This window comes from Gracilinanus agilis, chromosome 3 (assembly GCF_016433145.1).
Source record: "Gracilinanus agilis isolate LMUSP501 chromosome 3, AgileGrace, whole genome shotgun sequence".
Classification (NCBI taxonomy): Eukaryota; Metazoa; Chordata; class Mammalia; order Didelphimorphia; family Didelphidae; genus Gracilinanus; species Gracilinanus agilis.
Genome location: NC_058132.1, coordinates 529,406,587 through 529,419,830, shown reverse-complemented (window position 1 = coordinate 529,419,830; position 13,244 = coordinate 529,406,587). Strand labels below are relative to the sequence as shown.

The 13,244-nt window shown below is 35.4% G+C and overlaps 1 protein-coding gene across 1 annotated transcript in view; it reads right to left on the bottom strand.

Moving 5' to 3' along the window:
• UGGT2 (UDP-glucose glycoprotein glucosyltransferase 2) overlaps nt 1–13,244 on the bottom strand; it is a 261,577-nt gene that overhangs the window by 245,516 nt on the left and 2,817 nt on the right. Inside the window, exon 2 of the mRNA XM_044667227.1 lies at nt 6,995–7,077. Within this exon, the coding sequence (XP_044523162.1) occupies nt 6,995–7,077 (83 nt within the window). The remainder of the gene's footprint in view (nt 1–6,994; nt 7,078–13,244) is intronic.

The following is a 13,244-nucleotide window of genomic DNA, read 5'->3' as shown; positions in this document are numbered from 1 at the left end:
TCAAGGGGACATAAAAACAAGTCCAGATGAATGGAGGGACCCCACAACAGGGTACAGTGTGGAAGGTACGTGGAATTGGGACATTTCCATGCCATAAAGGGGTGAAACAGCTCTCACTAAATCGCAGGCTGAGCAACCACCGCCCCCACCCCAACTCCTCCACACACACCACCTATAACGCCAAAGCCAGCTAAAAAGAAATAGAACAAGTTTGGGGCACCCATTGAGTCACTGGCAGCTCCAGGGCCTGTTCCTGAGAGCAGAAAGACTTAGGACCCCAAAAAGCTAAAGAACTCTCACGGACTTTGAGCGTGGACACAGAGCGCAGGAGTGGGCAGAGGCTCGGGTGGAGGCAGACACAGGCGTGAGCAAAGGCTCTGAAACCCTGAGTGGGGAACAATTGCAGACGGGTATACAACTGTGGAAGCAGCACCCAGATACTTATAAAGGAACCTCCGGCAGAGGATCAAGCAAGGGGGGTCCACCAGGGGGCTTGACCTTGAGAAAAACCAGGCCTGAGACCTCAGGACCCAAAAGACCGCAGACAGACCCTGAGCGCGAGGATAAAGCTGAGAAGCTGCGGGGCTAACAATGGCTACCCAGAATCAGGAAGTTCAGAAGAGAAAGATTAACAAGAAAAAGAAATCTTTAACACTCAACAACTTTTACACAGAGAAAATCCAGGCAACCAAGCAAACAGAGGAGGAGAACAAACAAGCATCCGGACCCTTCCAAAATAAGAAAAACTGGTCACAAGCTCTTGAAGAGTTCAAAACTGAGATGACGAGAAAGTTGGAAAAGATTTGGTTAGAGAAATGGGAAATAGCTCAAAAGGAAATCAGGCAAGAAAATAACAGTTTAAAAGGCAGAATTTTGCAATTAGAAAGTGAGGCTCAGAAATCAAATGAACTGATAAGCAAATTGAACACCAGAAATGACCAGATTGAAAAGGAAAACCAAAAGATCATAGCTGAGAACCGAAAGATTATAGCCAAAAACCAGTCCCTAAAGGCTAAAATTGAGCAATTAGAAGCTAATGATCTCTCAAGACAACAAGAACAAATGAAACAAAGTCAAAAGACTGAAAAAATAGAAGGAAACATGAAATATCTCAATGAGAAAGTGACAGACCAAGAAAACCGGTCTAGAAGAGACAATTTGAGAATCATTGGTCTTCCAGAAAAACCAGAAATTAATAGAAACCTGGACTCCATACTAAAAAAAATTATTCAGCAAAACTGCCCTGAAGTCCTACAACAAGAGGGCAATATACACATTGAAAGGATCAATAGATTACCCTCTACACTAGACCCAGAAAAGTCAACACCTAGGAATATAATAGCGAAATTCAAGAGTTTCCAAGTAAAAGAAAAAAAAAACTTACAAGAAGCCAGAAAGAGACAATTCAAATATCAAGGAGCACCAATCAGGATCACACAGGATCTGGCGGCCTCCACGCTAAAAGACCTCAAGGCTTGGAATATGATATTCAGAAAGGCAAGAGAGCTGGGCCTGCAACCACGGATCAACTACCCATCAAAATTGACTATATATTTCCAGGGGAAAGTATGGGCATTCAACAAAATTGAAGATTTCCAAGTTTTGCACAGAAAAGACCAGGGCTAAATGGAAAGTTTGATATCCAACCACAAAAATTGAGAGAAACATGAAAAGGTAAATAAGATACAGAGGGGAAAGAAAGAAAACTCATAATTTTTAAATTTGCCTTTTTAAGGGCCTCAGTAAGATCTAATTATCTGTATTCCTATGCGGAGAAATGCTATGTATAATTCTCTGTAGTGAACTCTATTCACTATTATAGTATTCACTATTATAGTAATCAGAAGAATAATTCACAGGGAGAGTGTGGAATACTAAAAGGTCTAAGATGACATGGGGGGTGGGAAAGAGGGGGGTGAATAGTAGGGGACACCAAGAGAAACTTGAGTGAATAAGAAAAATAGGATATGATATTACACACAAAGAGGGCATGGGAAGGAGAGGGGACAAATACTATTATAAGAAGGAGAGGAAGAGAGCATTAAGAGGTAATATTTAATCCTTACTCTCAGTGTAATCAACCTGGAGAGGGAAGAGTAGCTATACTATCCATTGGGATATAAAACTCTTATCTAACCCTACTGAGAAAGTCAGAAGGGATAAAACAAGGGGAGCAGGGGAGTGGGGAGAGTGCCTAGATTAATAGCAGAAGAAATAGAATACCTAAATAATCCCATATCAGAAAAAGAAATTGAACAAGCCATCAAAGAACTCCCTAAGAAAAAATCGCCAGGGCCTGATGGATTCACAAGTGAATTCTATCAAACATTCAAAGAGCAACTAATCCCAATACTATACAAATTATTTGATATGATAAGCAAAGAAGGAGTTCTACCAAATTCATTTTATGACACAAATATGGTACTGATTCCAAAGCCAGGGAGATCAAAAACAGAGAAAGAAAACTATAGACCAATCTCCCTAATGAACATAGATGCAAAAATCTTAAAATAGAATACTAGCAAAAGAGACTCCAGCAAGTAATTAAGAAGATCATCCACCATGATCAGGTGGGATTTATACCAGGAATGCAAGGATGGTTCAACATTAGGAAAACCATCCACATAATTGACCATATGAACAGTCTAACAAACAAAAATCACATGATTATCTCAACAGATGCTGAAAAAACCTTTGACAAAATACAGCATCCATTCCTATTGAAAACAATGAAAAGTATAGGAATAGAAGGACCTTTCCTAAAAATAATAAACAGTATATACCTAAAATCATCAACAAACATCATATGCAATGGGGATAAATTAGAAGCCTTCCCAATAAGATCAGGAGTAAAACAAGGATGCCCATTATCACCTCTATTATTCAACATAGTACTAGAAACACTAGCAGTTGCAATTAGAAAAGAAAAAGAAATTGAAGGTATCAAAATGGGCAATGAGGAGACTAAGCTATCACTCTTTGCAGATGATATGATGGTCTACTTAAAAAATCCTAGAGAATCAACTAAGAAGCTTGTAGAAATAATCAACAACTTCAGCAAAGTTGCAGGATACAAAATAAATGCACATAAATCATCAGAGTTTCTATATATTTCCAACAAATCACAGTAGCAAGAGGTAGAAAGAAAAACACCATTTAAAATCACTCTAGACAATATAAAATACTTAGGAATCTATCTACCAAAACAAACACAGCAATTAAATGAAAACAACTACAAAACACTTTCCAAACAAATAAAACTGGATCTAAACAATTGGAAAGCCATTGAATGCTCTTGGGTTGGACAAACTAACATAATAAAAATAACAATTCTACCCAAATTAATTTACCTATTTAGCACCATACCTATCAAACTACCAAAAAACTTCTTTACTGAATTAGAAAAAACTATAACAAATTTCATTTGGAATAACAAAAGATCAAGAATATCAAGGGAAATAATGAAAAAAAAAGTGAAGGAAGGGGGCCTAGCAGTACCAGATATTAAACTATACTATAAAGCAGCAGTCATCAAAACAATATGGTATTGGCTAAGAGACAGAGAGGAGGATCAATGGAATAGACTTGGGGTAAACGACATCAGCAAGACAGTGTATGATAAACCCAAAGAGCCCAACTTTTGGGACATGAATCCACTATTTGACAAAAACTGCTGGGAAATTTGGAAAACAATATGGGAGAGATTAGGTCTAGATGAACATCTCACACCCTACACCAAGATAAATTCAGAATGGGTGAATGACTTGAATATAAAGAGGGAAACTATAAATAAGTTAAGTGAACACAGAATAGTATACTTGTCAGATCTGTGGGAAAGGAAAGACTTTAAAACCAAGCAAGAGTTAGAGAAAATTACAAAATGTAAATTAAATGGTTTTGATTATATTTAACTAAAAAGGTTTTGTACAAACAAAAACAATGTAGTCAAAATCAGAAGGGAAACAACAAATTGGGAAAAAATCTTTATAACGAAAAACTCTGACAGGGGTCTAATTATTCAAATATACAAGGAGTTAAATCAATTGTATAAAAAATCAAGCCATTCCCCAATTGATAAATGGGCAAGAGACATGAATAGGCAATTCTCAGGTAAAGAAACCAAAAGTATCAATAAGCACATGAGAAAGTGTTCCAAATCCCTAATAATTAGAGAAATGCAAAGCAAAACAACTCTGAGGTATCACCTCACATCTAGCAGATTGGCTAAAAGGAAAGAAGGGGAGAGTAATGAATGTTGGAGGGGATTTGGGACACTGATGCATTGCTGGTGGAGTTGTGAACTGATCCAACCATTCTGGCTGGCAATTTGGAATCATGCTCAAAGGGCTATAAAAGTATGCCTGCCCTTTGATCCAGCCATACCATTGTTGGGTTTGTACCCCAAAGAGATCATAAATAAACAGACTTGTACGAAAATATTTATAGCTGTGCTTTTTGTGGTGGCAAAAAACTGGACAAGGAGGGCATGCCCTTCAGTTGGGGAATGGCTGAACAAATTGTGGTATATGCTGGTGATGGAATACTATTGTGCTAAAAGGAATAATAAACTAGAGGAGTTCCAGGTGAACTGGAAAGACCTCCAGGAACTGATGAAGAGCGAAAGGAGCAGAGCCAGAAGAACATTGTACACAGAGACCGATATACTATGGTAAAATTGAATGCAATGGACTTCTGTACCAGCAGCAATGCAATGACCCAGGACAATTCTGAGGGATTTATGGTAAAGAACGCTACCCACATTCAGAGGAAGGACTGCAGGAGAGGAAACATATAAGAAAAACAACTGCTTGAACGCATGGGTCGGGGTGGACATGATTGGGGATGTAGACTCGAAACTTCCACACCAATGCAACTATCAACAATTTGTAAATAGGTCTTGATCAAGGACACATGACAAAACTAGTGGAAATGTGCATCGGCCATGGGCGGGGGGGAATGCGGGGGGTGAAGGGGAAAGTAGGAGCATGAATCATGTAACTATGTTAAAAATGAATATTAATAAATGTTTAAATTTTAAAAAACTTTGTAAAACTATAACGAGAACCATTCATCAATGATATACTGCACAGAATAAACTAGGGATATATTTGAAGGATACTACTTTTGGATGATTTTGAAATGGATATGAAGAAGACAGAGTTAAGAAAGTATAGGAAGGTAAAATGAGAGAAGAGTGAGTTAGAAATTCAGGAATGGGATTTAAATGATCCTTTTTAATTAACATATTGATGTGACAAATCACATCCTATTTTCCCCGTTATCAGTAAGAATATACTAAAATAAAACAAACAAAAAAATCAAATTTTTTTCTCATCTATAGCAAGGAAAATATTGTGAAGAGGCTTTGAGTTTTATCACAGCAGAGAGCATGTAATACCTAAATATTATATCTCATCTAAAGTTTCCTAGGCACAAATACTTTGCATAAAATTTAGCCTTTTAAATTTAAGAAGATATGAGTGATTAAGCCCATTTGTGAATGCCTTAGGGGAAAACATCTTAAATATTGCTTTACTTGACTTTTTTTCCAAACACCTATATTAAAAAAGTTATTACTAACTATATCTATTTTCTTTTTAAAGACTTATATAATGGAATCATATAATTATAGAAGTAGGTCATGTAATTAAGTAAGGCTCAAGGTCAGTACATTACTAAATCAGTTAAGAGAGTCACTATACTTCATTTAAAAATAGCTAGATACAGAGGTTGCATAACATTTAAATTACCTTTACAACTAAACAAATTTTCCTTTTAAGTAAATGAACACACTCAATGTAACTGGTACCTCTGTCCTTTTGTAATCTTTGCAGTCAGAGAGAAAAACTGATCAGCATCTACCCAATAAACTTTCATATCTTTGAAAGGTTAACAATTTAGCTTTCTCTTCTTTAAGTTAACCAACTTTAAACTTCTTTAATTAAACTTAATTTATGAATTCTTTTCCAAATCTTTAATCATGATGGACCTGTAGAAATATCAATGGATTTGGAGTCAAAGTACCTGGTTGTGTGACGTTGGGATCCCTGGATAAGTCACTCTTAACCCATTTCCTCATCAACAAAGTGAGAAGATTGTATTAAATGATCTCTAAGGTTCCTTATTTATCTAAATTATATGGTCCAATTTTATTGATCTTTTCTGAGTCCTAAGAAGGCAGGGTCCCTATTAGGATGGAGCCTGGCAACTTGAAACATCTCTCAAATAATACATAGGCCATTAACTCTCTAGACTTTATAGTTAGAAAGTTGCCTTGGCTACCAAAAGTGACGAATCCAGGGTCGCAAAGCCAATATTTCTTAAAAGAAGAGCTTGAACTCAGTCTTCCAGACTATGAAGCTAGTTCTCTTTCAACAAGGTAATATACCATATATGATTCTTCTTTCAATATTTTTTTAAGATAGGAGCAAAAATCAGTCCATTTTACTGATGATGAAATAAAAACATGAAATTAAGAGCAAGTATTCAGTGCTCTGTTCATGAGATCATTCTGTCCTCCACTAATAATGAACAAAGTGATATCCAAACTCAATAGATAAAGAGATTTTTTTAAAAATCTGTTTTAAGAGTAGTTGTTCAGGAAATAAAAGTACAATACAAGCTAGCATAACAAAAATAAATCTTTTCAAAGAAAAGCATTTTAATATTTGCAGTTTTACAGACTAATAAGCTAGCATTACTGTGTGGCAAATCTTAAAATGAAAGATTCAAATAGCAATACATTAAAATAGTATTCAAGGTTTACAAAATGTTTATATGACAACACTATGTGGTTGTTATTATTGCAAATATTATTCTTGTTTAAGACTTTAGATATAATTATGTGGAAAAGTTTTTAGGACCAGACATCCTTAAAATTTAACTTTTAGATTTGTATACTCTTGCAAGCATTATGCTGTTTTTCAGTTTCATTCATTAAAAGTATTTCACAATTTCTACCTATCTTAAAGGTTAAAACATGCACATTCCTTACCTCTTTGCCTGTATATTGTTAATTCTCGTATGGTTTCCAGAAACTGCCAAAACTTCTCATTACTTTCTTCTGCCATAAATTCGCTACATTAAAAAATAAAAATTTGTTCATAATTTGATTAGATAATTATATATAATATATTCTAAAGCTGAGTAACAGCTTAGCACAAGAATTTTTTCCTTAACAAAAACTGCTAGGAAAATTGGAAAACAGTATGGGAGAGATTAGGTTGAGATCCACATCTCACATCTTACACCAAGAGAAATTCAGAATGAGTGAATAAATTAAATATAAAAAAGGAAACTATAAGTAAATTAGGTGAACATAAAATAGCTTACCTGTTAGATCTATAGGAAAGGAAAGATTTTAAGACCAAGCATAAGATAGAGAATATTGCAAAATGTAAAATGAATAATTTTGGTTACATTAAATTAAAAAGGTTTTGCACAAACAAAACCAATATGATCAAAATTAGAAGGGAAGCAACAAATTTGGAAAAAAATATTTATAACAAAAACCTCTGACAAAGGTCTAATTACTCAAATTTATAAAAAGCTAAATCAATTGTACAAAAAAATCAAGCCATTCCCCAGTTGACCAAAGGGCAAGGGGCATGAATAGGCCATTTTAAGACAAAGAAATCAAAACTATCAATAAGCAAATGAAAAAAATGTTCTAAATGTCTTATAATCAGAGAAATGCAAATCAAAACAACTCTGAGAAGCCACCTCATGCCTAGCAGATTGGCTAATATGACAGCAAAGGAAAGTAATAAATGTTGGAGGGGATGTGGCACAATTAGGACAATAATGCACTGCTGTGGGAGTTGTGAATTGATCCAACCATTCTGGAAGGCAATTTGGAACTATGCCCAAAGGGCATTAAAAGACTGTCTGTCCTTTGATCCAGCCATATCACTGCTGGGTTTGTACCCTAAAAAGGTAACAAGGAAAAAGACTTAACCAAAAATATTTATAGCCACACTCTCTGTGGTGACAAAAAATTGGAAAATGAGAGAATGTCCTTCGATTGGGAAATGGCTGAACAAATTGTGGTATCTGTTTGTGATGGAATACTATTGTGCTCAAAGGAATTAAGAACTATAGGAATTCCATGTGAACTGGAAAGACCTCCAGGAATTGATGTAGAGCAGTGATTCCCAAAGTGGGCACTACCGCCCCCTGGTGAGTGCTGCAGCAATCCAGGGAAGCGGTGATGGCCACAGGTTCATTTATCTTTCCTATTAATTGCTATTAAATTTTTTTAAAAATTAATTTCAAGAGGGCTAAGTAATATTTTTTTCTGGAAAGGGGGTGGTAGGCCAAAAAAGTTTGGGAACCACTGATATAGGGTAAAAAGAGCAGAACCAGGAGGACACTGTACACAGAAACAGATACACTGTGGCACAATGGAATATAATAGACTTCTCTACTAGCAGCAATGCAACAATCCAGAACAATTCTGAGGGACTTATGAGAAAGAATGTTATCCACATACAGAAAAAGAACTGTGGGAGTAGAAACACAGAAGAAAAACAACTACTTGATCACATGGTTTGATGAGAATATGATTGAAGATATAGACTCTAAACAATCACCCTAGTGCAAATATTAATAATATGTAAATAGGTCTTGATCAATGACACATGTAACACCCAATGGAATTGCTCATTGGCTACAGGAGGGGAAGTGGGATGAGGAAAGGAAAAGAACCTGATTCATGTAACCATGGAGAAACAGTCTAAAATAAATAAATAAACAAACAAACAAACAAACAAATAAATAAATAAACTTAAAAAAATGAATTTTTCCTTAAAATTTTTTCCAAGTACATATAAAACAATTTTAACATTCACTTTTTATAATTTTTTTAATTTTTAAAATTTTGTCCCTCCCTCTGTCTCCCTTCTCCTCCTTAAGGCAAGTACTTTGATATAGAATATATGAGCAGGCATCCATATTAGTCATGTTGTCAAAGAGGACACAGATCAACAAAAAAATACAGAAGGAAAAAGAATGCTTCAATCTGCATTCAGACTCCATCAGTTCTTTCTTTGGAAGTGGATCCCACAACTGACCATTGTGCAATATTACTATTAATGTGTACAATGACATCCTGGCTCTACTCATTTCACTGTAAATTCATATAAATTCTCCCATGTTTTTCTGAAACCATCCTGCTCATCATTTCTTATAGCACAATCGTATTCTATCACAATTGCATACCACAAATTATGTCCAATTCTTTGTTGCTACAAAAAGATCTGCTAGATTTTAGTAAGCTCTTTTAACCCCTTTCCTTTTATCTCTTTGGGATACAGATCTAGTAGTGGTATTATGAAGTCAAAAGGTATACACAGTTTTATAGTCCTTTGGACAGGGTTCCAAATTGTTCTCCAAAAGAGTTGAATCAGTTCACTCCAACAGTACATTAGCATCCCAATTTTTCCATATCTCCTCCAACTTCTCTCATTCTTTTTCTATTATCCAATTAGCCAACCTGATAGATGTGAGGTGGTATCTGAGTTGTTTTAATTTGTATTTCTCTATTAATAGGAATTTACAACATTTTTATGTGACATATGATAGCTTTGATTTTTTTTCTCTGAAAACTACCTGTTCATGTCCTTTGTTATGATGATAATAACAGATAGTTTGGAGAAGCAGATAAACGTGTCAGGGCCAAATAGAGCTTTAAGTCAAGAGCCAGAGATTGACAGGCTACAGTGAGGAAAGGAGGGGGTAAAACACTCCTGATTCTCAAACCCCTCCCCCCTGGAATTCTGGGTGAGGCTATCCCTGTACCTTTGCAAGGATTCCATGCTTTGCATCTCCACACAACATCTTTGACCATTTATCAACTTGGGAATGACTCATATTCTTATAAATTTGACTTAGTTCTCTATGTAGCTAAGAAGTGGGGCTTTTATCAGAAAAATTTGCTGTAAACTTTTCCACCCTTATTTCCTTTAAAGCAAGGGTTGTAGGGTCTACAGATAGAATGCTATGGGTTTTTTAATTTGGATGGGACAAATTACATCTTTATTTCAATATAGCTAAATTATTTTGTAATCCTAAGTATTTTTATATGTTTAAAAATATGAGAACAGCATAGAATACATTAGGCGTTACCATCACTTTAGTGCAGGCCTTTATCCACTCGTACCTGAATTATTGTAATAGTTTGTGGGTTGGTCGGCCTGCCACATGGCTCTCTCCACTGGAATCCATCCTCTACTTAGAGGTCAAAGTGTTTCCAAAAACAAAAGTCTGACTTTATCACTTCTGGGACCAAATATAAAATCTTCTATTTGGCACTAAAAATTCTTCATAATCTGCCCTTCCTTTCCAGGCTTTTTTATATTTTGTACCCCAACACATACTCTTTAATCTGGTGACACTGGCCTCTTGTTTTTCCTCCAACAAGACACTCTATCTCCTAATTCCAGGCCCTTTCACTGGATGCCCAACATAGCTAGAACACATTCTCTCTTCTCATCTCTACCTGCTGGATTGCCTGTTTTCCTTTCATGTCCTTGTTAACATTCCACTTTCTTCAGGAATCCTTTCCTGATTTTCTTTCATTCTAATACGTTCTCTCTGTTGATTATTTCAATTTATCTTGAATATAGCTTATTTGTACATAGTTGTCTATACATCGTCTCTCCCATTAAATTATGAACTTCTTGAGAGCAGGGACTATCTTTTCCCTTTCTTTGTATCCCCAGCACATAGCACAATGTATGAAGGTGTTGTTGTTCAGTCATTTCAATCATGGATGATTCTTTTTGACTCCTTTTGGAGTTTTATTGGCAATGATACTGGAGTGGTGTGCCATTTACTTTTCCAGTTCATTTTACAAATGAGGAAACTGAGGGAAACAGGTGAATGTTTGAGGTCAGGTCTCCCTGACTCCAGGTCTGGTACTCAACCCACTGCACCACCTAGTTGCCAAAGTAAAGTTTAATGCCTGCCTGACTAGATGCAAAGGGCTCCACCACGTGAAAAAAAAACAATTAAGAACCCACAATTTATAGAAAAAAAAAAAGAAAGAAAAAAGTGCCTAATGTCAAATTGTTTCGCAAAGCAGAAAATGTTGATGCTTGCCCTAAGGCACCACTATGAATTGCTGCAGAAAAAAGATGCATATAAAATTACTTTTAGCTTTTTTCTTCATTAGTATTTGCCAAAGAATGAAATACTTCAATTTTAAATGTCATCTTGAAAAATGCTATGACATAATAAAGAACTTAGTATATATGTTTATCCAATCCAATTAGGACATATTAAGAACCTACTATGTGCAAGATACTGTGTGAGGTGATGGGTACACAAAAACAAAAAAGAAACAATCCTTTGTCACTGGGAAGCTTATATTCCCCAAGGAAATTGGGAACATGTACACTGATCAGTAAATATATAATTTGAGAAAGGAAATAAATGTACTAATGATGAGAGGAAACAGTAATAGCCTCCTATTTGAGGTGACACCTGAATTGAATGTTGAAGGAAGCAGAATATAAAGTATGTTCCAAGCATCTGGGATAGCTTAAAGAAAGGCATGGGGAAAAAAGAAGGCATTCTAAGTTCTGAGAAAACTGAAGAAGGTATTTATTTCAAATGTAGAATATGTAAAGGAGAGTAACCTAAGACCAGGCTGAAAAAGTCAGTCAGCCAAACTGTGAAAGGCTTTAAACGCCAAGCCAAGGAATTGTATTTTGTTCTAGAGACAACTGTCAGCAACTGAAGTTGCTGAGCTGGGGACTGACATGACAGATGTAATTTGGAAAGATTATTTTGATAGTTTTGTAAAGGCTAGATTAGAGAACAAAGAATGGAAGCAGGAAGACCAAATAGAAAGATATTACAATATTCTTGGGGAGAGATTATGAGGAATTAAACTAAGATAGAAACCACAGGGGAGTAGAGAACAGAAGATACAAAATATATTGCAGAGGTAGAAGTGACAAGACTTGAAAACTGAATGAATGAATGAATGAATGAATGAATGAATGAATGAATGAATGTAAGCTGTGAGGAAAATGAAAGAGGCTAGGATAACTATGGTTGCAATAATAGGATTGGAAGAATAACCTCCAAAGAAATGTTTGGAGGTGGCTTTAAGGGAAAAGTTAATAAGTTCTGTTAACCATAAAGTGAATTTGAAATGGCTTCAAGACATTCACATAGAGATGTTCAGCATGCAGGTGGCAATGTAGTAGCAGGTCAGGAAAGAGTTTAGAACAGGGTATATAGTTTTGGGAATCATTTCCACCAACATGAAAATCCAACTCATGGGAGGTGATGATATCACCACAAAACAGGCACATGGCCACATAAAAAATGTTAGTTTACTGTAAGGTAAGAAATAGAAGGCATGAAATTTCCTTAGTACACAGGAGAAGGAACAAAAATGCTGAACTGACTTAGCTAAAAGGCAAAATTATAAGCAGAAAATGTATAATATAAAAATAAGAAGATCTGGAGAGGACCATCAGAGATTAGAGATCATTTTGATTACATGAAATTTAAAAAATTTGCATGAACGAAACCAATGTAGCCAAAATTAGAAGGAAAGCAGAAAACTGGGGAAAAAACTTTGACAGCAAGTTTCTTCAGTAAAGGTCTCATTTCTCAAAATAGAGCTAAACTTATTTTAAAAAATGCCATTCCCCAACAAATAAGAGATCAAAAGATAAGAATAGGTAGTTTTCGGAAGAAATCAAAGCTATCCATAGTCATAAAAAAGCTCTAAATCACTAATAAGCAGATAAATACAAATTAAAACAACTGAGGTACCACCTCACATCCATCATATAGAATAACATGACAAGAGAAGAAAAGTGTCAGATGTTGGAAGAGATAGTGCAGAAAAATAGATATAATAATAATGCACTTTTGGTAGAGCTATGAACTGGCCCAATTTATTTTGAAGAACAATTTGGAATAATGCCTAAAGGGCTATAAACCTAAGCTTGCATACTCTTTGATCAAGCAATAACACAATTTAGGTCTGTGTCCTAAAAAGATCAAAGAAAAGGCAAAAATATATGCACAAAAATATTTGTAGCAACTATTTGTGGTGGCAAAGAAAAGGAGATGCCCATCAATTGGGGAATGGTTGAATAAGTTATGGTACATAAAAACGACGGCAAACTATTGTGCTATAAAAATGATAAGGATGGTTTTGGAAAAACCTGGAAAGACTTATATGAGCTGACATAAAGTGAAGTCAGCTGAACTAGGTATAT